The sequence below is a fragment of the Crinia signifera genome, chromosome 8 (assembly GCF_055691185.1).
Source record: "Crinia signifera chromosome 8, ASM5569118v1, whole genome shotgun sequence".
Classification (NCBI taxonomy): domain Eukaryota; kingdom Metazoa; phylum Chordata; class Amphibia; order Anura; family Myobatrachidae; genus Crinia; species Crinia signifera.
This window is the reverse complement of record NC_139224.1, coordinates 176,731,003-176,757,170: the sequence shown is the minus strand read 5'-3', so window position 1 is coordinate 176,757,170 and position 26,168 is coordinate 176,731,003. Positions and strand designations below refer to the sequence as shown.

The window sequence follows — 26,168 nt, the reverse complement described above, 5'->3', positions numbered from 1 at the left end:
TCCCAGGGCTGGGCTATTGCGGCCCTCCAGATGTTGATGAACTACACATCCCAGGATGCTTTGCATTAGTTTTGCTATGTGGCCATGCTGAAACTGATGCAAGGCATGCTGGGATGTGTAGTTCATCAACATCTGTAGGGCCGCAATTGCCCAGCCCTGGTATATCCCCTACATAGATCATTTCAGAGCAATTATAAAGGGATAATATCTTATTGGAAGTTATTCTCTGTAGTAGACTGTAAGCTCTGTGCCCCATTTCTCTGTGGTGCTTTGTGAAGTCATTTTGCAGAAATGTTGTGAAGAATGTGTGTGTTGTTGCGCTGCTGCAGATGCTGCGATCCCGCAGAGGGGTTATCCCGGGAAAGGTGGACATGAGCGTTTCATGTTTGTCTGGTGTCACTGTGGACCCCCCGTTAGTGTATGGCATCCCCCCCCCCCCCCCCGCGGCTTCAGGCTGGGTACCGCGCTCAGCGCACCTCACTGCTCCCAATCATAGTCCGCTGTCCGGTCACCGGTAATTACCTTCATAGGCAGTAGGTGGGCCACTATTGGTCGGCAGGCATGAAAAAGGTCATAGTCTAGGTCGACTTTGATAAACCGTCGACACAAGCAAAATGTCAACATGGAAATGATCGGCACATAAAGGTCAACATGTTTTTTTCATGATTTTTTTACCACCTTTATCTGACTTCATGATCCAAGTAGGCGTATAGATGGATTATATTAGTGCGAGGTGACACTTATACCGTGCCCATGTCAGCAGGTTTCCACATGGAACCAGAAAGTGAACAACGCATGTTGACCTTTTGCTTGTGTCAACCTTTTTGATCATGTCAAGCTCCCATCCTGATGCCATGTAGCGGTCCTGTGGATGTGTATCATTATTGGACACGTAGGCAGGTGAGTGTGGATCATGGCTATTGGCCAGTGAGTGCGGCTGGTTGGCTCTCTCCCGGTGTGGCCGGTGTATCCGTGGTTGTGTCCATTCTCCCCGTAACTGCTTCGTGCTCTGTCCATAAACTTTAATGTTCATTTGCTGTTTTCGGGAGCATTATCCCCTTTTTCTACACCTGACCTCTCTCTGACGAGCGCTGATGAATAATGGGCCTGATTCAGACCCTTTCGCTAAGTAGTCCGTACGCATGTGCCTACCCGAAACATCGGTGACTGCAGCGAATTTGCAGTGGACCGAGTAAAGGTGAATCAGGCCCTATGTTCCTTATTTGTCTTTCGGAGTCCGGTGTCGCTAGGGAACGATGTTCCTGTGAAGGATTTCTTACAGGTTTGTGCAGCTGTATCAATAGCAAGTGCGTGACAAGTGCAGGATACACAAAGGTAAACAGCTCACTTCCTAACTGTCAGCCTGTGTGTTACAGTGGCCGGAACAGGTCACCTGGGTGTCTGCCGTGCTGTAGGTAGCCCACGGGCAGGTGGTGCTGGTGACTCGCACTCCATGGGATTATCAGATCACTTTGTGAATGGAGATAGGAGGGGCAGAAGCGTGTATTCCCACTGTGCACTCATTGTGTTCCTAATGTCTCTGTGCAGCATAGTGCACTATGCAGCCCTAGACCTCCAAGATATCGTCCCAAACCGAGTGTCATAATGTGAACAGATCACTGAATCTTGTGTCTGGACCTGGAAGAGACCCGGGTGGCCACATCAATGTGATCAATGTGTGACTGGATTTATTAGTCCCCCTTCCCACAGCAAACTAGTGATAGAAAGACCTATAGAGTTATTATCAGCCATAGGTCTGGTAGGGTGGTGTAAATGGTGCTCAGCTCATTTGCCATGTGGGCGCATCAACCGTATCCACCCGCAATCGCTCTCCTATGTATGCAGGCTGTGAGCCAGCTATAGCTGTAATGTATAATAGCAGCTGTGTACCAGGCACCTGGGGGGGGGGGGGGGGGTAGAGAGCAGAGAGAAGGAGTAATGAAGTTATGGCTCTACCTGGCATAATGTGTATAAGGGGCTTTCCTGTGCCATACTCTTTGTAAGGGACAGTTCTATGTGGCTCAATGTGTGTGAGGGATGCTACCGTGAGTCATAATGTGTGTAAGGGACAATGCTGTGTGACGTGTGTAAGGCACTATGGTGTGGCATAATGTGTGTAAGGGACAATGCTGTGTGACATAATGTGTGTGTAAGGGCACTATTGTGTGGCATAATGTGTGTAAGAGACAGTATTGTGTGGCCAAATGTGTGTAAGAGACACTAATGTGTGGTGCAATGTATGTATGAGACAGTGCTTTGTGGTGTAAGCTGTGTAAGGGACACTGCTCTGGTGTAATGTGCGCATTGATCTCTATCAATGACAATCTTCCCCTGGTAGCATGTGGACAACTTCTTTGCTTCCCTACATCTCAGCTGTATTATGTACTAAGGGTGCTGCTAATTGTTACTTGTGCTCTGTTTTAGTTTTGCGTTTTCTGTTAAATTTAGTTATGTATACACTCTGTTGTTCTAATCTGCACCTTATAAATAAAATTTAATAATAATAATAATAGGGCATTATGGTGTAGCATAATATGTGTAAGGGGCACTACTATGTGGCGTAATGTGTGTAAGGGGCACTACTATGTGGTGTAATGTGTGTACAGGACACTGCTTTGTGATGTATTGTGTGTAAGGGACACTGCTGTGTATAATACCCCTTTTACACCAAGGCATAACCCAGGTTAGACCCAGGTTGGACCCAGGTCAGCGTTGGTGTAAAAGGGGCCAACCCAGGTCCAGTAACACTGGTCTCCTACCGAGGTACTGACCAGGGTTGAACACTGGTTGGTCCTGGGTCGTGGGCGGTGTAAATGGTCCCAACCCAGGTTAGGACATTCGGGTAATGCTGAAGGGATACCAGAAGTGCTGGACGCCTTTCCACAGTGCGCTGCAGTGGCAAAATACAGCAGCCAGGAAGGATACGGGCAGTGCAATCAGAAATCATAATTGGATAAAGTATCATTTGTATTATTATTATTTTTTTTGGGGGGGGGGGGGGTGCTGGGGGGAGCACATGGGAGAACCAGTCTGCTGCTGCAGGGGAAGGGGGCTGGGGGGGAGCACATGGGAGATGCTGCACTTTTATACTGCTATGTGTGCTTGAGCACTGAATAAAACTTTTTGAAAAATATTTGACAAAATAACCAAACCAACATTTTTCAATGCTAACTAGTCAGGTCTTTTAATTTTTATTTTAAATCATTGAGAGAAGGTTGGATGGCAGTTTACCAGTCCTGAAATGGACATTATTAATGTCATCTATTGGGAAAAGCAGAGCTGACCCAGGTTCAGTGTAAACGGCGCAGACCTGGGTCCGACCTGGGTCACAGTGCTGTGTAAATGGGGTATGAAGCTGGGTCCAACCCTGGAAACTCCCATGTTCAAAGACCAGGGATATTGGTGTAAAAGGGGTGCATGAAGCCACGTCCTTTTGAACATAGGGGCGAGCACCAATTATTTTTCTGGTACAGGGCACTAAAACGTCTACTTATGGTTCTAACCTATGACCCTGTTTACCCCAAAATCCCTCTGCTCATTATGGGATATAATCACATGGAGTTCTCCTCCGTCCAAGATTTTCAGGTGGAAGATGGAGCAATAGAAGTGAGTCCCCTGTGCGCTGGGCGGTGACAGGCAATCGGTGTAATATACGTCATCTGTCACAGAGTGGCCGGGGGGGCAGTGTTTATATAATAAGCTAATATAAGCGTGAAAGTGACTTCATAGCTTTTATACTATTAAACTGTGTCAAATATTAATTATATACCTCTAATATAGTTATTATCTGTAGTCACTTCTCATGTTCTCTTTCCATTTCCTCTCCCTTTAATGTTTTAATTGGTTCCAAAGGTTAACGCCATTGTGTTACAAATTACTGTGCAATCATTGGCGACAGATACAGTGCACGCAAATGGCGGTGGCCAAGCGTTCCTTGTAGCGGATACCCTGAATAATGGGTACTGGCCAATAGCTGGGAAGAAGGGTAACTCTGCAGGCTAGGGCAGACACTGAGGGGCAATAGAAGAATAACAGGGTAACTTCATGCAACATCGACTTCTGAGCACTTCAAGCTCCTTCCCTCCATAGCCGGAGAGCACCGCAAGCTCCTTCTCATCCATAGCCGGAGAGCACCGCAAGCTCCTTCCCTCCATAGCCGGAGAGCACCGCAAGCTCCTTCCCTCCATAGCCGGAGAGCACTGCAAGCTCCTTCTAATCCATAGCCGGAGAGCACCGCAAGCTCCTTCCCTCCATAGCCGGAGAGCACTGCAAGCTCCTTCTAATCCATAGCCGGAGAGCACCGCAAGCTCCTTCCCTCCATAGCCGGAGACCACTGCAAGCTCCTTCTAATCCATAGCCGGAGAGCACCGCGAGCTCCTTCCCTCCATAGCCGGAGAGCAACGCAAGCTCCTTCTCATTCATAGCCGGAGAGCACCGCAAGCTCCTTCTCCTCCATAGCCAGAGAGCACCGCAAGCTCTTTCTCATCCATAGCCGGAGAGCACCGCAAGCTCCTTCTCCTCCATAGCCGGAGAGCACTGCAAGCTCCTTCTCCTCCATAGCCGGAGAGCACTGCAAGCTCCTTCCCTCCATAGCCGGAGAGCACCGCGAGCTCCTTCTCCTCCATAGCCGGAGAGCACTGCAAGCTCCTTCCCTCCATAGCCGGAGAGCACGGCGAGCTCCTTCTCCTCCATAGCCGGAGAGCACCGCGAGCTCCTTCTCCTCCATAGCCGGAGAGCACGGCGAGCTCCTTCTCCTCCATAGCCGGAGAGCACCGCAAGCTCCTTTTCTTCCATAGTCGGAGAGCACCGCAAGCTCCTTCTCCTCCATAGCCGGAGAGCACGGCGAGCTCCTTCTCCTCCATAGCCGGAGAACGCGGCGAGCTCCTTCTCCTCCATAGCCGGAGAGCACCGTGAGGTCCTTCTCCTCCATAGCCGGAGAGCACCGCAAGCTCCTTCCCTCCATAGCCGGAGAGCACCGCAAGCTCCTTCTCCTCCATAGCCAGAGAGCACCGCAAGCTCCTTCTCCTCCATAGCCGGAAAGCACCGCAAGCTCATTCTCCTCCATAGCCAGAGAGCACCGCAAGCTCCTTCTCCTCCATAGCTGGAGAGCACCACAAGCTCCTTCTCCTTCATAGCCGGAGAGCACCGAGTGGGGGGTGGTGGTGGTGGTGGTGGTGGTGGGGGTTATGCTTAGGGCGCTGAGAAACATTGCACCGGCCCTGGTAACATATAAACCTTCCACTTGTCACAGTCACAGGAGCTTGTTTCCGGACTGAAGCCGCTACAATGCATCTTCATTTCTGTGTCAGGATGGCGGCATTTGTGTAACCACAGGCGTGCGCACTGGAGAAAGGAGATGAGTTGGGCGGGGCAGGCAGTATTTTTTTGCTTAGTACAATATTCAGTTTATTTGCACAGCGGCTAACTGCGATGTGCGCCAGATGTTCCGCCATGACGCACTGAATCCAGGCATTCGCTTTTCTCTCGGCTACCTTCCTCCGCAGCACCTTCCTCCGCAGCACCTTCCCCTGCAGCACCTTCCTCCACAGCACCTTCCCCCGCAGCACCTTCCTCCGCAGCACCTTCCCCCGCAGCACCTTCCCCCGCAGCACCTTCCCCAGCAGCACCTTCCTCCGCAGCACCTTCCCCCGCAGCACCTTCCGCCGCAGCACCTTCCCCCGCAGCACCTTCCGCCGCAGCACCTTCCCCAGCAGCACCTTCCTCCGCAGCACCTTCCTCCGCAGCACCTTCCCCCGCAGCACCTTCCCCCGCAGCACCTTCCCCAGCAGCACCTTCCTCCGCAGCACCTTCCCCCGCAGCACCTTCCGCCGCAGCACCTTCCCCCGCAGCACCTTCCCCCGCAGCACCTTCCCCCACAGCACCTTCCCCAGCAGCACCTTCCTCCGCAGCACCTTCCCCCGCAGCACCTTCCGCCGCAGCACCTTCCCCCGCAGCACCTTCCTCTGCCGCACCTTCCACCGCAGCACCTTACTCCGCAGCACCTTCCCCAGCAGCACCTTCCCCCGCAGCACCTTCCCCCGCAGCACCTTCCTCTGCCGCACCTTCCTCCGAAGCACCTTCCTCCTTACTCCGCAGCACCTTCCGCCGCAGCACCTTCCGCTGCAGCACCTTCCCCCGCAGCACCTTCCCCCGCAGCACCTTCCTCCGCAGCACCTTCCTCCTTACTCCGCAGCACCTTCCTCCACAGCACCTTCCTCCGCATCACTTTTCCCCGCAGCACCTTCCCCTGCAGCACCTTCCTCCGCAGCACCTTCCTCCGCAACACTTTTCTCCGCAGCACCTTCCTCCACAGCACCTTCCTCCGCATCACTTTTCCCCGCAGCACCTTCCCCTGCAGCACCTTCCTCCGCAGCACCTTCCAAGGCTGGCTTTGCACTGATATAGTAAATGACCACCACTGTGTGTTCTACACTCTGGAAATCACAGGACAGAATCATGTCCTCATATTGCAACGGTGGGTCTGATTCAGACCTGCTTGCTAGGCAGCGTATATTCGCTCCACTGAATGCACGCTCCCCTGCCGAGCGAATCCCCACACTAGCATGTGATGCTTACACATTACTTGTGCCGCCAGCCGCCTGACCCGAGGATGTATGGGCACACCTGTGTTCACAAGTGTGTGCCCACCATTCAGCAAAGGCGTTCGCTCCCTGGGCTTCCACATATGGGTATCCGCGCATGTTCAGAGCCCCACGTTCGGACCTGAGCGATCTATATGAAGGGTTCACAGAGCAGCCATGTGCCAGGGAACGCAGCCGTGATATCAGGGGATGAACCGATGGCGTGTGGTATTTATGTTCTGTCTGGGGAACATCTCGCTGCGGAATCTGGGGCTTTGATGTGTCATGTTCTCCCATGAGCTACAAATAGAGTAATTAGTATCGCTGCACGCTTTATCTGTCACGTCTGCGCTTGGAACACACACAGAAATGTGTTATTGGTTAGTAATGGGAGGGTACACACCAGCCACACCCCAAATCTGGAAGACCTGCGGGGGACATGCAGCCAGCATCTGTGATGTCCCTAAAAGTATTTAGTTAGGATGTAGAGATGTCTGCCCAGTATAGCGTGTAATGTCAGCACACATTGTCCAGGCTGCCATATTCCTCTGTCAGGGGGTACAGCAGCCCAGAGCCAGGAACTAACCCTGTCCCTGTAATCACCACTGCCCAGAGCCCGGAACTAACACTGTCCCTGTCATCGACCACTGCCCAGAACCAGGGACTAACACTGCCCTGTAATCACCACTGCCCAGAGCCAGGAACTAACACTGTCCCTTTAATCACCACTGCCCAGATCCCGGAACTAACCCTGTCCCTGTCATCGACCACTGCCCAGAACCAGGGACTAACACTGCCCTGTAATCACGCACTGCCCAGAGCCAGGAACTAACACTGTCCCTGTCATCACCACTGCCCAGATCCCGGAACTAACGCTGTCCCTGTCATCGACCACTGACCAGAGCCCGGAACTAACGCTGTCCCTGAAATCACCACTGACCAGAGCACGGAACTAACGCTGTCCCTGTTGTAATCACCATTGCCCGGAACTAACGCTGTCCTTGTAATCACCACTGCCCAGAGCCAGGAACTAACGCTTTCCCTGTAATCACCACTGCCCAGAGCAGGAACTAACGCTGTCCCTGTAATCACCACTGCCCAGAGCCAGGAACTAACGCTGTCCATGTAATCACCACTGCCCAGAGCCAGGAACTAACGCTTTCCCTGTAATCACCACTGCCCAGAGCAGGAACTAACGCTGTCCCTGTAATCACCACTGTCCAGAGCCAGGAACTAACGCTGTCCCTGTCATCACGCACTGCCCAGAGCCCGGAACTGTCGCTGTCCCTGTAATCACGCACTGCCCAGAGCCTGGAATTAACACTGTCCTTGTAATCACCACTGCCCAGAGCCAGGAACTAACGCTGTCCCTGTAATCACCACTGCCCAGAGCCAGGAACTAACGCTGTCCCTGTAATCACCATTGCCCAGAGCCAGGAACTAACGCTGTCCCTGTAATCACCACTGCCCAGAGCCAGGGACTAACGCTGTCCCTGTAATCACCACTGCCCAGAGCCCGGAACTGTCGCTGGCCCTGTAATCATGCACTGCCCAGAGCCTGGAACTAACACTGTCCTTGTAATCACCACTGCCCAGAGCCAGGAACTAACGCTGTCCCTGTAATTATGCACTGCCCAGAGCCTGGAACTAGCCCTGTCCCTGTAATCACCACTGCCCAGAGCCAGGGACTAACGCTGTCCCTGTTATCACCACTGCCCAGAGCCAGGGACTAACACTGTCCCTGTCATCACCACTGCCCAGAGCCAGGGACTAACACTGTCCCTGTAATCACGCACTGCCCAGAGCCAGGGACTAACGCTGTCCCTGTAATCACACACTGCCCAGAGCCAAGAACTAACGCTGTCCCTGTAATCACCACTGCCCAGAGCCAAGAACTAACGCTGTCCCTGTAATCACCACTGCCCAGAGCCAAGAACTAACTCTGTTCCTGTAATCACCACTGCCGAGAGCCCGGAACTAACGCTGTCCCTGTAATCACCACTTCCCAGAGCCAGGAACTAACACTGTCCCTGTCATCATGCACTGCCCAGAGCCCAGAACTAACGCTGTTCCTGTAATCACGCACTGCCCAGAGCCAGGAACTAACTCTGTCCCTGTAATCACCACTGCCCAGAGCCAGGAACTAACGCTGTCCCTGTAATCACCACTTCCCAGAGCCAGGAACTAACACTGTCCCTGTCATCACGCACTGTCCCTGTAATTACGCACTGCCCAGAGCCAGGAACTAACGCTGTCCCTGTAATCACCACTGCCCAGAGCCAGGAACTAAAGCTGTCCCTGTCATCACCCACTGCCCAGAGCCAGGAACTAACGCTGTCCCTGTAATCTCCACTGCCCAGTGCCAAGAACTAACGCTGTCCCTGTAATCAAGCACTGCTCAGAGCCAGGAACTAACGCTGTCCCTGTAATCACGCACTGCCCAGAGCCAGAAACTAATGGTGTCCCTGTCTTCACCCACTGCCCAGAGCCAGGCAAAGCAGGAAACTGACCGTGCAGAGCTGTGCTGTCCCATCCTTTACAGTTAGTGGGGGATAGTGGGTCTCATCCTGCGCAGTTAGTGGGGGATAGTGGGTCTCCTCCTGCACAGTTAGTGGGGGATAGTGGGTCTCCTCCTGTGCAGTTAGTGGGGGATAGTGGGTCTCATCCTGTACAGTTAGTGGGGATAGTGGGTCTCATCCTGCACAGTTAGTGGGTCTTCTCCTGCACAGTTAGTGGGGGGATAGTGGGTCTCCTCCTGTGCAGTTAGTGGGGGATAGTGGGCCTCGTCCTGTGCAGTTTGTGGGGGATAGTGGGTCTCCTCCTGCGCAGTTAGTGGGGGATAGTGGGTCTCCTCCTGTGCAGTTAGTGGGGGATAGTGGGTCTCCTCCTGCGCAGTTAGTGGGGGATAGTGGGTTTCGTCCTGCGCAGTTAGTGGGGGATAGTGGGTCTCCTCCTGTGCAGTAAGTGGGGGATAGTGGGTCTCCTCCTGCGCAGTTAGTGGGGGGTAGTGGGTCTCCTCCTGCGCAGTTAGTGGGGGATAGTGGGTCTCCTCCTGTGCAGTTAGTGGGGGATAGTGGGTCTCCTCCTGTGCAGTTAGTGGGGGATAGTGGGTCTCCTCCTGCGCAGTTAGTGGCTGGTTACAGGAGCGTGTGTCTGTTCCTCAGCAGCGATTCTCACTGATAACAACAGAGACAATGGAACTGTCTGTGTCAGGAGCCGCAGTAATTACTGCTTGCCTGATCACATGACCTCATCCCCTGGGCTCATGCTTCGTCTTGTTAGGGGGTGTATCGGCAAATGTCTTGTTATGTCAGAGACCATCTCTGTGTTTCAGTGGGCCTGGTAAGTACGTGTGATGAGCTGCACAGTATAATAAAGAGGCACTTGTCCTGTACATACCCTGTATACATGTTATATATCTGTGTATATCAGCCTGATTCTATCACAGCCGCTGAGTAAGTCCTGGGCTACGCACACACTGCACACACTGGGGAATCATTACATGGTGAGCGGCTGTTATCTGGGAGTGTCAGGTAATACGCAGGTGTGGCCAGGTGTATGAGGGGAAATCATGTGACGTCAGCTCCGCCCCCAATCAGCCTGATACTATCACAGCCGCTGAGTAAGTCCTGGACTACGCACAGACTGCACACACTGGGGAATCATTACATGGTGAGCGGCTGTTATCTGGGAGTGTCAGGTAATACGCAGGCGTGGCCAGGTGTGTGAGGGGAAGTCATGTGATGTCAGCTCCGCCCCTGATCAGCCCAATTCTTTCGCAGCCGCTGAGTAAGTCCTGGGCTACGCACACACTGCACACACTGGGGAATCATTACATGGTGAGCGGCTGTTATCTGGGAGTGTCAGGTAATACGCAGGCGTGGCCAGGTGTGTGAGGGGAAGTCATGTGATGTCAGCTCCGCCCCTGATCAGCCCAATTCTTTCGCAGCCGCTGAGTAAGTCCTGGGCTACGCACACACTGCACACACTGGGGAATCATTACATGGTGAGCGGCTGTTATCTGGGAGTGTCAGGTAATACGCAGGCGTGGCCAGGTGTATGAGGGGTAGTCATGTGATGTCAGCTCCGCCCCTGATCAGCCTGATTCTATCACAGCCGCTGAGTAAGTCCTGGGCTACACACACAGACTGCACACACTGGGGAATCATTACATGGTGAGCGGCTGTTATCTGGGAGTGTCAGGTAATACACAGGCGTGGCCAGGTGTGTGAGGGGAAGTCATGTGACATCAGCTCCGCCCCCGATCAGCCTGATTCTATTACACTGGGGATTGTTCCATGGTGAGTCAGTTGCGGATGGATTTGCAGCTATTTGCAAGGCTGTGCTAAGCAATTCCCAGGCTTACATGGGGATATACCTCTGGCGTTGTGGCGTAGACCTGATTGCAGGGCTCCGAAAATGAGCAGCCCAGCGATCAGGTGTGAATCAGCCCTTTGTCTCCCACTATCGCCGCCCGTACAGTATCGGTGTTCTGTGGTGTCTCTCCATCGCTATGGGTTTTGCAATGCTGATTGGACAGAACCAGTGACGGTCGGTATTTATGGCTGAGGCAGGTCGTTAATCAGTTTTATGGCTGCTGGGAAATGTCTTCTGCTTGTATCAGAGAAAGCTTATGTGTTGCTGTAAGGTGGCATCGATTCTGTGGGGTGGAAGGGGAAGCGGAATATTTCCTGAAGGTCTAAGCTACAAAGAACAAAACAATTAAGTGTTCTCCGCTTCGTTCCCCTTCTGTGGTTACACCGTGCGTCCTCCTATCCCATTGCTGCTAGTGCATCAGTATTGGCCTTCTCGCTGCAGATTGATAAATAGGGCCCTTAGATTGCTACAAATATCCCATATTACATAGTGTCTCGCAGTGATTTATTGGCCTGATTCTCCCTGTACTCTGCAGTCCTAGGTGTGGTATAGCCCCGGCAGTGTGCAGTCCTAGGTGTGGTATAGCCCCGGCAGTGTGCAGTCCTAGGTGTGGTATAGCCCCGGCAGTGTGCAGTCCTAGGTGTGGTATAGCCCCGGCAGTGTGCAGTCCCACGTGTGGTATAGCTCCAGCAGTGTGCAGTCCTAGGTGTGGTATAGCCCCGGCAGTGTGCAGTCCTAGGTGTTGTATAGCCCCGGCAGTGTGCAGTCCTAGGTGTGGTATAGCCCCGGCAGTGTGCAGTCCTACGTGTGGTATAGCTCCAGCAGTGTGCAGTCCTAGGTGTGGTATAGCTCCAGCAGTGTGCAGTCCTAGGTGTGGTATAGCCCCGGCAGTGTGCAGTCCTAGGTGTGGTATAGCCCCGGCAGTGTGCAGTCCTAGGTGTGGTATAGCCCCGGCAGTGTGCAGTCCTACGTGTGGTATAGCTCCAGCAGTGTGCAGTCCTAGGTGTGGTATAGCCTCGGCAGTGTGCAGTCCTAGGTGTGGTATAGCCCCGGCAGTGTGCAGTCCTACGTGTGGTATAGCTCCAGCAGTGTGCAGTCCTAGGTGTGGTATAGCCCCGGCAGTGTACAGTCCTAGGTGTGGTATAGCCCCGGCAGTGTGCCGTCCTAGGTGTGGTATAGCCCGGCAGTGTGCAGTCCTACGTGTGGTATAGTATAATTGAAGAAAGGGTAGGGATTGTCACAGGTGTGGTGCACCAAAAAGGAAATTAATTGATAGACTCTTAAAACATACCTTTTAATAGGTTCATTTAAAACTGCGAAATATACAAACTAACATATAACATTAGACAGTGAGTACAGTGATTTAAAAAAGATGCACGTGCGGTATTTACCCGCCGTACCTCCTATCTGATAGATCACCTCTCCTAATACCGCCTTTCGTTAATAACCCTTAACGTGTCTGGTGGCCGGAATAGCCTATATGATAGATATCGTAGGGTGTAGGTTGGTATGGTCGGTGATCTTTGCTGGTGCCAATGGGTGTCTGAAAGAATGCTACATGCGGTTGTATCCCTGATATTGTGTCAGGGGTAATAGCAGTTTGTTCAAAAATGCACAAGAAAGTTTAACCGTATCGATAATAAGCGCAGATTGGTTAGATCTCCAAATCTCCTGGTGTGTATGGACTCAATCCTAATTATACACTCAGGTTGGAGATTCCTAATTTATATGCTGCGTATAGTTGAGTTTTCTTCTTTCTCAAAGTGTGTGAATGTATTTACATCCACACCATGCATAAATATTGAGTATTATTTGTTGCAAATAGGTGCAAACAGTTGCTAGTTGTGTGGTGTTAGATCTAATCGGTGGTAGGGGGGTGAAATGCCCCTAAGGGTCCCCTCTTTATGTTTTATAATGACCGTGTTGATTTTGCACTATCTCGTTTGTCCATGTAGTGGGGGAAGGAAATATCCTTATAATGTCCCCTTAAAATATGGCAATTAGGAGTTTAGCGCGCACTAATACATTATATACAAACGCACACACATTAAAGAGCAACAGTGTTTCACTGCTGGTTATTCCCGCAGATTTAGTGAGTAGATGGTTTCATGCGGATAGGTCGCTAGTAACTTAGACCATAAGCGCAGTTGAGGAGTTTGTCTGGAGGGAGAAATGTCCCATTCGAGTCCCATATATATCTATATAGTTGTACGTAGGTTTGCACTATCTCAATAGGTAGAGGTTCTGGCAGTTTAAATAAAGTGCACTTTGGGACATTGGAGTCCCTAACAACTGCTAATTAAATCAGTAATTAATGCACATACACTTTATGGTGAGGGGTACACACCGTTCAATTGCTCAGTGTTAATCTGTCAATTATCCAACCAGTTCAAATGTTAATTGAGCTAACGGTCGGTAGCACTATTTATTAGACCACGAGTAAAGGTCATGCACAATCTGGTATACACTTTATTGAAGGATATATACGGGGGAGAATTATCCCAGACGGGTCCCCTCTCATTTATTAATACAGAGTTTCAGTATGTATTATACACCCAAAATAAAGTTGAACTGCCGTAATTGCAGAATACAGTGTTATGCTCATTTATTTAGGTGAAACAATCACCCTATGACAGATGTATGCTGGCTGCAAATGACTCGACTCGTTCTGACTGTTCAAAACGGTCGGTATAAGGGGTACTAGGTTATTAAAACCCCGGATGACAGAGCAGTGTTAGGTATAAATAATTAACAGTGTTATGGTAACCAGAGGTTATGACCGCTCTAGTTTAGCTATTACCGGCAGTAGGTTTTGCCGTGTGCATAATAGAGCAAATACTGGATTACTCGTGGGAGCTCAACGGAGTCCCTTTCATGTATGACATAAAGGCTGGCATGATAGTAACATGAGTATGTAACATTAGAGTCCTGATAAGGACTGGAAATTTCAGACACAAAATATAACAGTAGAAGTCCTGAAAAGGACTAAGTATAGGCACGGGCAGGAGGTATGCGAGCAAGGCGACCGCACGGCTTTGTGGCCGGCGTACGCTTCGCAGATCTTCCTCAGGGCAACCAGTGTGCAGTCCTAGGTGTGGTATAGCCCCGGCAGTGTGCAGTCCTACGTGTGGTATAACTCCAGCAGTGTGCAGTCCTAGGTGTGGTATAGCCCCGGCAGTGTGCAGTCCTAGGTGTGGTATAGCCCCAGCAGTATGCAGTCCTAGGTGTGGTATAGCCCCGGCAGTGTGCAGTCCTAGGTGTGGTATAGCCCCGGCAGTGTAGAGTCCTAGGTGTGGTATAGCCCCGGCAGTGTGCAGTCCTAGGTGTGGTATAGCCCCGGCAGTGTGCCGTGCTAGGTGTGGTATAGCCCCGGCAGTGTACAGTCCTAGGTGTGGTATAGCCCCGGCAGTGTGCAGTCCTAGGTGTGGTATAAAACATAGAAACATAGAATTTGACGGCAGATAAGAACCACTTGGCCCATCTAGTCTGCCCCTTTTTTTAAACATGTTACCTCAAACCATATTTGATCCTTATTTTTTTTATAGGATATCAATATGCTTATCCCAAGCATGTTTAAATTGTACTACTGTATTTGCGTCTACCACCTCTGTTGGGAGGCTATTCCACTTATCTACTTCTCTTTCTGTGAACAAATTCTTCCTCGCATTTCCCCTGAATCTTCCTCCCTCTAGTGTCAGTGTATGTCCTCGTGTTCTGTTGCTCCTCTTCCTGTGAAGAATGTCTCCCACCTGTACCTTGTTAAAGCCCTTGATATATTTGAAAGTTTCTATCATGTCCCCCCTTTCCCTTCTCTGTTCTAAAGTATACATATTAAGATCTTTTAGTCTTTCCTGGTACGTTTTGTGATGTAGGCCATGCACCATTTTAGTTGCTCTTCTTTGTACAGTCTCTAATGTATTTATATCCTTCTGGAGATATGGCCTCCAGAACTGAACACAATACTCTAGGTGAGGTCGTACCAATGACCTATACACTGGCATTATTACTTCTTTCTTTCTACTGCTGATACCTCTCCCTATGCAACCAAGCATCTGACTTGCCTTCTTCATTGCTTTGTTACATTGCCTACCTGCTTTTAAGTCCCCTGAAATAGTGACACCTAGATCCCTCTCTTCCTCAGTAGTTTCCATTATAGTGCCATTTATACTATATTGAGTCTTTGGATTTCTGAGACCCAAGTGCATGATTTTGCATTTTTTGGCATTAAACTGTAGTTGCCATTCTCTTGACCATTTCTCTAATCTGCCTAGATCCTCAATCATTTGTTTTACCCCTCCTGGTGTGTCTACCCTGTTGCATACCTTTGTGTCATCTGCAAAAAGGCACATTTTACCCTCAATTCCATTTGCAATATCACCAATAAAGATATTAAAAAGCACCGGTCCAAGTACAGATCCCTGGGGTACTCCACTTGCTGATCTGGACGTTTTGACGGGAATGGACTGAACCGTCTTCTGGATGGTAGGATGTCGAACAGGTTGTGACCAGGATGCAGCTTGTCATTTGCGATCTTCTCAGCGCGTTTCCCTCCAGGGTAAGGAAACGCGCTGAGAAGATCGCAAATGACAAGCTGCATCCTGGTCACAACCTGTTCGACATCCTACCATCCAGAAGACGGTTCAGGTCCATCCCCGTCAAAACGTCCAGATCAGCAAGAAGCTTCTTTCCGTTAGCCGTCCATCACCTGAACAATCCAATCAAAGCGAATGCAATCCCAATATCAACAGCCAAACAACGTGTCCCTACTTGGCGACCTGACCACCATAGTCGTAGCTAGAAATTAAATGCTTGTAATGTCTTTATGTAATATATGTAATGTCTCCCTCCCCCCCTTTTCATCCCTGCTTGATGCTGCACTGTAATCCACAAAAAATTCCTAGTGTGCGCAAGCACACATGGCCTATAAAGTTGATTCTATTCTATTCTATTCTTTGACTGTACTCCGTTTACTACAACTCTCTGTTTTCTGTCCTGCAACCACGCTCTTATCCATTCAACTATCTTAGAATCCAATCCCAAGCTTTCAAGTTTATTTAACAGTCTGCGATGTGGGACAGTGTCAAAAGCTTTACTAAAGTCTAGATAAGCTACATCTACAGCCCCACCTTGATATATTACTTTAGTCACCCAGTCAAAAAAGCCAATAAGATTTGTTTGACATGATCTTCCCCCAGTAAACCCATGCTGTTTTGGATCCTGTAAATTGCTGGTTTTGAGATATTCTACAACTCTTTGTTTTAAGAGTGTTTCCATCAATTTCCCTACTACTGATGTAAGGCTCACTGGTCGATAGTTGCTTACCTCTTCTTTGCTTCCACTTTTGTGCAGTGGGACTACATTTGCTGTTTTCCAGTCCTCTGGGATTACTCCAGTAGCTAGTGACTGGTTGAATAATTCTGTTATTGGTTTTACCAGCTCCCCTTTAAGCTCTTTTAGTATCCTTGGATGTATCCCATCTGGCCCCATTGATTTATCCACTTTCAGTTTTGAGAGTTCTGTGAGGACTTTCTCCTCTGTAAATGTACTTGTCTCTCCCTCAGTTTTCTGACTATAGTTGCAACTTAACTGTGGCCCCTTCCCCTCTCTTTCAGCAGTGAATACTGAGCAAAAATAATTATTAATATTATCTGCTATTACATTGTCCCCCTCAAGAAAACTTCCACTCTCTGTCTTCAGTCTAATTATTCCACTTTTTATAGCCCCAGCAGTATGCAGTCCTAGGTGTGGTATAGCCCCGGCAGTGTGCAGTCCTAGGTGTGGTATAGCCCCGGCAGTGTGCAGTCCTAGGTGTGGTATAGCCCCAGCAGTATGCAGTCCTAGGTGTGGTATAGCCCCGGCAGTGTGCAGTCCTAGGTGTGGTATAGCCCTGGCAGTGTACAGTCCTAGGTGTGGTATAGCCCCAGCAGTGTGCAGTCCTAGGTGTGGTATAGCCCCGGCAGTGTACAGTCCTAGGTGTGGTATAGCACCAGCAGTATGCAGTCCTAGGTGTGGTATAGCCCCGGCAGTGTGCAGTCCTAGGTGTGGTATAGCACCAGCAGTATGCAGTCCTAGGTGTGGTATAGCCCCGGCAGTGTACAGTCCTAGGTGTGGTATAGCCCCGGCAGTGTGCAGTCCTAGGTGTGGTATAGCCCCGGCAGTGTGCAGTCCTAGGTGTGGTATAGCCCCAGCAGTATGCAGTCCTAGGTGTGGTATAGCCCCGGCAGTGTACACCCATGTTATTGCAGGTCATCTTGTGCTAGAGGCCTGTACACACAGGGTGAGTTGGGGCTTATTGCTAAGAGCCCTGACTAGATTGCTTAGAAAGTAAGTCCGGATGGCCCCTTGTATACAGGGTATAGTGATGGCGAGGCGCTGCCTCTATGTATAGGTGACCTTTGCACTGTGACCTACCTGTTTCTTTCTGCTCTCCCCGAAGGTTCCACTGGGTTATGTGATGCCGTAACGGAGCCTGGAAGTTCCCGGAGATGATATGACGAGCGGTTCCCACGAGCTGGGTACGGGCGACCGGTACTGACTCCACATTGCCGTATCACCGCACATCATGCCATCTTTGCCTAATGAGTCTGGTATGACATTTGTGTTCTGGCATACATTCCATTATCGCCACGTATTCATGCGCCCGCAGCTTCTGAGTAACCCTTTCATGTCCGAGCAATCCTTTCATCTTATCTCCCTTCTCATTTGGAAGATTGCCATGGCTCGTCCAGCCTGTCGCTGAGCTCCACCCTGCCGTACCCACCCAACGGTCCCAACAGGAGGAAGCTCAGACAGAAGAGAAAGAATGGCACCATCACAGCCAACGTGGCCGGAACTAAGTACGAGATCGGTGAGTGCGTGCGGGTGGGTGTAGGGAGTGTCCGACGGGATCCACCAGGATGTCCGCACGCGGTCATCTGAGATCCAGGGGACAGATCACTTGTATTCCCTACTTATAGGGGCCGATTCAGGCCCTATTATCGATGAGCTGCGCATGGGCCACAATTTGTATGCGCGATGGCTTCCAGCGATGAAGTCCTGCTACATGTTGTATTTGCACGCCGCTTGTAAGGTGATTGACAGGAAGTGGGCGTCTGTGGGTGGGGAACGGTGTTACGGGAAGTGCACGACACAAGAAAAGTGGAGCGCTGAGCCTTTAAAAATAATAATAGTAAATAATTATTGAAAATATATGTGTTCATAATAAAAAGGTCGATCAATTAGGTATTACAAAATAATGTAAAATTTATTAAACTTTTTAATAAGATCAATTATCTGCACAATGGCTATTGTTGACCAAAGTGACTGCACCTGAAAGAATTAACACTTTGGACTGAGCACTTGGTGGTCTCTCGCTTGTGTCCGGTGAGAGCTCCTGGGATTCATTTATGCGCCTGGTTTTTCTCGTTGTCACTGGAAGTTGGAATGCTGGGAATCCATGAACCTGACTGGGTTTATTGTGGTGTTCTCTGTCCACATTGCATAGGGCAGGATCACAAGCCGGTTGAAGAGGCAACGCAAAATTGAGCAAGTGGTGGTGTCCCAAATGCTGTCTTCCAGATAGGGAAACTCCTCAGGCAGAGTCTTTATGATAGGTGTAAAGGGAGCATTGAAAGCAGTCAGTCCATCCAATATGCTCCAAAGAATTGGCTATAACCTGACGCGTTTCGCTGTCTAGCTGACAACTTTCTCAAAGTAATACAGTATTCCCAGGAGCTCTCGCTGAGCCTGCGCTGACTGACGCCCAGTGTCACAAAAAGTTCATGGTGAACTTCTTACGCTGGGTTTTGGACATATTCGCTCGACTGCAAAGAGTTTGCACAGTGCACACATTAATTCACACAGAGTCTACATTTATTACAGGTGCTGCCATTGCTAACTGTCATGTTTTCCAGACCCCCTAGCTGGTGCACAGGTGCTGCCATTACTAACTCTCCTGTTTCCTAGACCCCCTAGATGGTAACATAGTAACATAGTATTTAAGGTTGAAAAAAGACGTTAGTCCAGCGAGTTTAACCTATCTAACATGTAACTACTGACTTGAGTAAGTCATATCTATAGGATTCCCTAAAGGTGCCCATACACTAGTAAGATTTATCTTCAGATCTGGCTGGTTAAATCCAAAACATGGTTATGGATGAGTAACAGTTTGTCAGTTTTCCAGCATTTCCAAGCAAATGGTCAACTGTCATTTGCTCTCATCCATAACCAGGTTTTTGTTCCAACCAGCCAGATCTGAAGATAAATCTGCGTGTGTATGGCCACCTTTAGTGGCCAAACATTTATCCAGTTTTTGAGTTCCAGAATGTTACTGCTCTAATGGTGGGGAATCCTCTTAATTCAGTACGGAATTTCTTTTCCTCGAGCCTCAGTACATGCCCGCGTGTCCTAAGTATAGGCCTGTTACTGACCAATCATCTCCCAGTTCCATACGATTCCCAATCCTGTATTTGCACATAGTAATCATATCACCTCTCAGCCTCCGTTTCTCCAGTGATCACATATTCAGCCTGGTATAACCTATCTGTGTATTCTAGTGATTCCAGACCTGTTACTAGCTCAGTCGCCCCTCTCTGTACCTGTTCCAAGTCATTTATGTCCTATTTAAGGTGCGGTGCCCAGAACTGAACACAGTATTCCAAGTGTGGTCTCACCAATGCCTTGTAAAGAGGCACTATCACATTGTCATCCCTTGTATCCATACCCCTATTAATGCATGCCAGTGTCCAGTTTGCTTTTGAGCATTGTGCCCAATTTTTCATCTCTGATGACCCCCAAGTCCTTCTCTACAGCAGAACAGCGGTGTAGCTAGGTGCCATGGTGCCCGGAGCAAGGGCATATTTCGTGCCCCCCCCCCCCCCGGTAATGAATTGGGGGCGTGGCTAACATGTGTTGGCATGTTACATTTGAAAAGAAAAAAGTAAAAAATAAGACACTATATAAGACACTGTGACGGAATCTGCTGCGCTATATAAGACACTGTAACGGAATCTGCTGCGCTATATAAGACACTATAACGGAATCTGCTGCGCTATATAAGACACTGTAATGGAATCTGCTGCGCTATATAAGACACTGTAACGGAATCTGCTGCGCTATATAAGACACTAACGGAATCTGCTTCGCTATATAAGACACTGTAACATAATCTGGTGCACTATATAACATGCTGACAGCTGTAAATAAATATATATATATATAAATATACATATAAAGATATATACAGCACAGCAGGCCAGGGCAGCAGCAGCAGAAAACATTCTTTAGCTAAAAAAATAATAATAATCAATCCGCCTTGAATAATGGGATAAGTTACAGGGTGGAACGGGCAGCAGCAAAACACCTTCTCCTCCAGGCTACAGCCAGCGCTTGGGAAGGCTGATGACGCTGCTGTAGCCAGGGAGGAGGGAGGGAGTCAGAGACAGGTGACTCTGGCTGGGAGGAGTCAAAACAGTGTCACTGCTGCTACGCTGCGCTGCCCGGAAGCTGGACCGGGCAGCAGCAGCACTTCAGAGAGAGGAGGAGGACGACATAGGTCAGCGTGACTGTCAGCCCGCCGCCCGGCCTCGCCGCCCATGACGCTTGGCGGCAGGGACCGGGCGAGCAGGGCAGGCGCCGGACAGGGAAGCCGCCGGCGCTGAGCACACTGATGCTTGTTTCAGACACGCTGCGTGTGATGATTGTTATTTGCGGAGGGGGGGCGGGCCGGCGGCGCCATTCGACCAATCGCCGCCGCTCCGCCCTCCCTACGCCTCTGAGGTCAGCGTGACTGTCAGCCCGCCGCCCGGCCTCACCGCCCATGACGCTTGGCGGCAGGGACCGGGCGAGCAGGGCAGGCGCCGGACAGGGAAGCCGCCGGCGCTGAGCACGCTGATGCTTGTTTCAGACACGCTGCGTGTGATGATTGTGTCATTTGCGGAGGGGGGGCGGGCCGGCGGCGCCATTCGACCAATCGCCGCCCGGAGCATGAGCTCCGGTGGCTCCGCCCTCCCTACGCCTCTGCAGCAGAATTCCCTATAATAACTCCATTTAGCCTATAAGTAGCTTGTTCATTTTTGTTCCCATAATTAATTACTTTACATTTATCAACGTTAAACTGCATTTTCCACCTTTACGCCCATCTTTCCAGTTTAATTAAGTCACTTTGTAGTGTATCATTTGTAGTGTATTGAGTTAATTTCCTGACTCAATTTTGTGTCCTCTGCAAATATTGCAATTTGACTCACTATGTCACTTCCTATATCTTTAATGAATATATTAAACAAGGTGGGTCCCAATATTGAACCTTGTCGGGCTCCACTGTGGACCTTACCCCAGCTGGAATGTATGCCATTTACCACCACTCTCTGTCCCTGATTGTGCAACCAGTTTTTAATCCAATTACAAATTTTATCCCCTAATCCTGAATTACCTATTTTGATTAATAGCCTTTTATGAGGCACTGTGTCAAAAGCTTTAGCGAAATCAAGCAGTATTACCTCAACAGTTTTTACTGTCTACCTCCCTACTGATTTTCTCATAGAAGCTAATTAAATTAGACTGACATGATCTATTTTTGACGAACCCATGCTGAGCCTTACTTATCACTTCCTCCTCTTTTAAGAAATTTTGGATACTATCTGTTATTATTCCTTCTAATATTTTCCCCAAAATGAATGTAAGGCTGACCGGTCTATATTTTCAGGGTTAGTTTTGCTACCTTTCTTCCATATTGGTACTACATTAGCTATGCACCAGTCCCTTGGTACCGTCCCTGAGTCTATTGATTCCTCGAATGTCAGATATAATGATAGTGCTATGACAGAACTCAATTCTTTTAGTATCCAGCCCAGGAGATTTGTTACTATATAGGTTCTGTAATCTATTTTTGACTATTTCCTCACCCAAACATACAGGGCCTTATTCTAGTTCACTCTTAGAGGCAAATTCCTTCTCAAATCGACAAAACCATGTGCACTGCAGGTGGGGAAGATGTTACTTGTGCAGAGAAAGTTAGATTTGGGTGGGGTTTTTCTTCAAAGTGAGATCTATATTGCAGTGTAGAAATAAAGCAGTCAGTATTTTCCCTGCACAGAAACAAAATAACTCACCCAAATACAAAATATCTGCACATTTTACATCTGCCCCACCTGCAGTGCACATGGTTTTGTCCATTTGAGAAGGAATTTTCCTCTAAGAGTGAACTAGAATAACCCCCCACAGTTTGGGAGCAATCAAAAGTTGAGCATTTAATATGTGGGAGATCTTTTGAAGATTCTTCCCTTGTAAATACTGAAGCAAAAAATGACTTGAATAATTCCGCTTTCCCTTTTCCTTCTATTACCAGGGTCCCCTGCTTATTTTTTTAGTGGGCCAATATTTTCCTTCCTTAACCGTTTCCCGTTTATAGAGCTGTAGAATGTTTTAGGATTAGATTTGCTATCTGCGGCTATTTTACGTTCAGTCTCTAATTTAGCCATCTTGATTGTATTTTTTAATTTCTTATTACATTCTTTGGTACTTGTTTCCTAGCACGGCGCCCGTCGCAGGTGTTCGCATACCTTAACTTAAGGTATGCGATGGACGCGACCGACGCGATTTCAGGGCTATTTTTAGCCTTTTCCCCGACAATTAAAAAATCGTGTCCATCGCATGACTTAAGTTAAGGCATGCGATGCGACCAATGCGATGGACGCGATTTTACATAGGGAACAATGTTAAATGGGCCAATGGACCCGATTTTTCATTGTATACCCACCCTTATGGGTATTTTACATGTCAAATGCCCCCCCCCCCCATTGTTAACGCCACCCCGCGATGAACGCCAACCCGAAGCGTGGCGAGCGCCGCGAGGGGCGGCGGTACGCGTCCTCCGACCTTTTCATACCCCCACTATCTACGCCGGCGCGGGAGCGGACGCGTAATACCTGTGAAGTAATGCGCGTCCCCTCGCGGGGCTTGCTGCGCTCGCCACGCTTCGGGCTCGGTAGCTCGCTGCACTCACCACACTAAATTTAAATCAACTCCACGCCGACGTGGATAGTGGGGGTATGAAAAGGTCGGAGGACGCGTACAACCGCCCCACGCGGGCTCGCTGCGCTCGCCACGCTTCGGGTTGGCGTTCATCGTGGGGTGGCGTTAACAATGGGGGGGGGCATTTGACCCATCAGGGTGGGTATACAATAAAAATTGGGGTCTGGGGAGCATTTAACATTGGGCCCAATGTAAAATCGGGTCTCAGGGACCATTTTACATTGGTTCCGATGTAAAACTCGATCGCATCGCATGCGATTTGGTTGCATGCAATGCGATCGACGCAATTTTTCAGGACCCGATGGATACAATCAAAATCGCAGGCGCCATGCTAGGAAACAAGTACCCATTCTATATATGCGGCACATGATTTGGGTGTCCCATCTTGTGTAAATGTTTTGCACGCCCTCCTTTTTTTTTTAGCTATTTCAAATTTGACTTTGCTGTTAAGCCACATCGGTTTCCATTTGACATTTGTTCTTTTATTTACCCTAGGAATACATTTATCAGGGCCCTCCAGCAGTATTTTTGTTTAAAGTTTGCCACCTTTTAGTAGTATCCATACCTCTAAATAATTCCTTCCAGTTTATGGGCCTTATTCTGGTTCACTCCTTATGGCAAAATCCTTCTTAGATGGACAAAACTATGTGCACTGCAGGTGGGGCAGATGTAACTTGTGCAGAGAGAATTAGATTTGGGTGGGGTTTTACATCAAAGTGAGATCTATAATGCAGTGTAGAAATAATGCAGCCAGTATTTACCCTGCACAGAAACAACATAACGCACCCAAATCTAACTCTATCTGCACCTGTTACATCTGCCCCCCTGCAGTGCACATGGTTTTGTCCATCTAAGAAGGAATTTGCCAGAAGGAGTGACCCATAATTAGGCCCTATATCCTTTAAGGATTCCTCAAGCTTACCAAAGTTTGCTTTTTCTGAAATGTAAGGACCTAGTTGCTCCAATATAATTATCTTTGTTAAAATCTAAATAAAATGTGATCATATTGTGATCATTGTTCCCCAATGTCTCCCTTATGGTTATGTTAGTAACAATGTCCTCGTTGTTGCTTATCAAGAGATCCAGGATATTGGTATTTCTGGTTTGACAATAAATTGATACAAATCGTGGTCATTTAGGGCATCCAGTAAAACATTTCCCTTAGCGGTACTAGTTGACCTATTTCCAATTTATTTCAGGGCAGTTAAAGTCACCCATAATAATAATGGGGCAGATGTATTAAGCCTTAACAATAGATAAATGCAAGGGTGATAAGGAGAGCTAAACATCCAGCCAATCAGCTCCTTACTGACTTTTTTCAAACACAGGCTGTACCATGGCAGTTAGCAGGTGATTGGCTGGGAATTTATCTCTCCTTATCAACCTTGCATTTATCTCTTGTTAAAGCTTAATACATCCACCCCAATGTCCCCTAAGCTGGCCGCTTTACCACCTGTAGCAAGAGGTCTTTTCCTGCTCCATATTTATATTGGGTGGTTTATAACGTGTTCCTACTATAAGTTTTTAGCCCCTGTAATATTACCTGTGATTTCTCCCCAGACCGATTCTACCGACTCCATTGTGCTCTTGTCTATGTCTTCCCTTTTGTATGGTTTTAAGGATGGTATATTATATAAACATACCCCCCCCCCTCGCCTTCTACCTAATCTGTTTTTTATAAACAGACTATAACCTTCTATGTTAGCCCCCACTCGTGATTCGTCCCACCAAGTTGCACAGGTGCAGTCATTACTAACTCACATTTCCATCTGTTGTCAGCGAGTGAAATTACATCTCTTTCTCTCACATGCACAAACATGGAGGCAATAACATGGTAGCAGACTTACTAGTGAGCAAACGACAGTATATAATGAGATTCCCGTGGCGGCTGTATGGTGTTTCATGTCTGGGATTTATGCCGTAATAAGCCTCTCTTACCCCTTGTCTGTACTGAAGTCCGTGTAGTCATTGAAGAGATGCAGTTTGTGAAGAGTCGGGATGAGGATGAGACGGCCTATCTCATCTGGAGCGACTGCGCGGTACAGCACGAGAAGATCACGGAGCTCAGGAACTATCAGGTGAGGGAGGTGCCATGGTGTGTGGTGTCCGTACACGGGAATGGCTTCCAGCGCCTGTATAATGTACACGCTGAATTATATCTTATAATACAACAACGACTAGGATTACACACTGCGCTATAGAGGCTTATGTTTCCAGTAGGATAACAGAAGTCACCGCAGGTGGTCCAATACATAGGGTGCGGGTGATGTTACACGTGTTACATGTCTGTCAGGTGGTGTCGTGTGTCACTGGTGTGTAACCAATACATAGGGTGCTGGTGATGGGTCCGTGTTACACGTCTGTCAGGTGGTGTCATGTGTCACTGATGTGTAACCAATACATAGGGTGCGGGTGATGTTACACATGTTACATGTCTGTCAGGTGGTGTCATGTGTCACTGGTGTGTAACCAATACATAGGGTGCGGGTGATGTTACACATGTTACATGTCTGTCAGGTGGTGTCATGTGTCACTGGTGTGTAACCAATACATAGGGTGCGGGTGATGTTACACATGTTACATGTCTGTCAGGTGGTGTCATGTGTCACTGGTGTGTAACCAATACATAGGGTGCGGGTGATGTTACACATGTTACATGTCTGTCAGGTGGTGTCATGTGTCACTGGTGTGTAACCAATACATAGGGTGCGGGTGATGTTACACGTGTTACATGTCTGTCAGGTGGTGTCATGTGTCACTGGTGTGTAACCAATACATAGGGTGCGGGTGATGTTACACGTGTTACATGTCTGTCAGGTGGTGTCATGTGTCACTGGTGTGTAACCAATACATAGGGTGCGGGTGATGTTACACGTCTGTCAGGTGGTGTCATGTGTCACTGGTGTGTAACCAATACATAGGGTGCGGGTGATGTTACACGTGTTACACGTCTGTCAGGTGGTGTCATGTGTCACTGGTGTGTAACCAATACATAGGGTGCGGGTGATGGGTCAGTGTTACACGTCTGTCAGGCGGTGTCATGTGTCACTGGTGTGTAACCAATACATAGGGTGCGGGTGATGGGTCCGTGTTACACGTCTGTCAGTCGATGTCGTGTGTCACTGGTGTGTAACCATTACATAGGGTGCGGGTGATGGGTCCGTGTTACATGTCTGTCAGGCGGTGTCGTGTGTCACTGGT

General features: G+C 49.0%; 1 protein-coding gene across 7 annotated transcripts in view; it reads left to right on the top strand.

The window, feature by feature from the left end:
- Positions 1 to 26,168, top strand: part of TTLL7 (tubulin tyrosine ligase like 7) — a 191,450-nt gene that overhangs the window by 3,537 nt on the left and 161,745 nt on the right. For 2 of the 7 annotated variants that reach the window (XM_083157857.1, XM_083157854.1), the window contains exons 2-4: positions 17,395 to 17,486; positions 17,668 to 17,794; positions 24,924 to 25,045. In XM_083157857.1, coding sequence (XP_083013983.1) covers positions 24,966 to 25,045 — 80 coding nt within the window. In that variant the 5' untranslated portion in view covers positions 17,395 to 17,486; positions 17,668 to 17,794; positions 24,924 to 24,965. Of the gene's footprint in view, positions 1 to 17,394; positions 17,546 to 17,667; positions 17,806 to 24,923; positions 25,046 to 26,168 lie in introns of those variants that run through there. The other 5 variants (XM_083157856.1, XM_083157853.1, XM_083157852.1 and 2 more) reach the window with 5 other exon arrangements.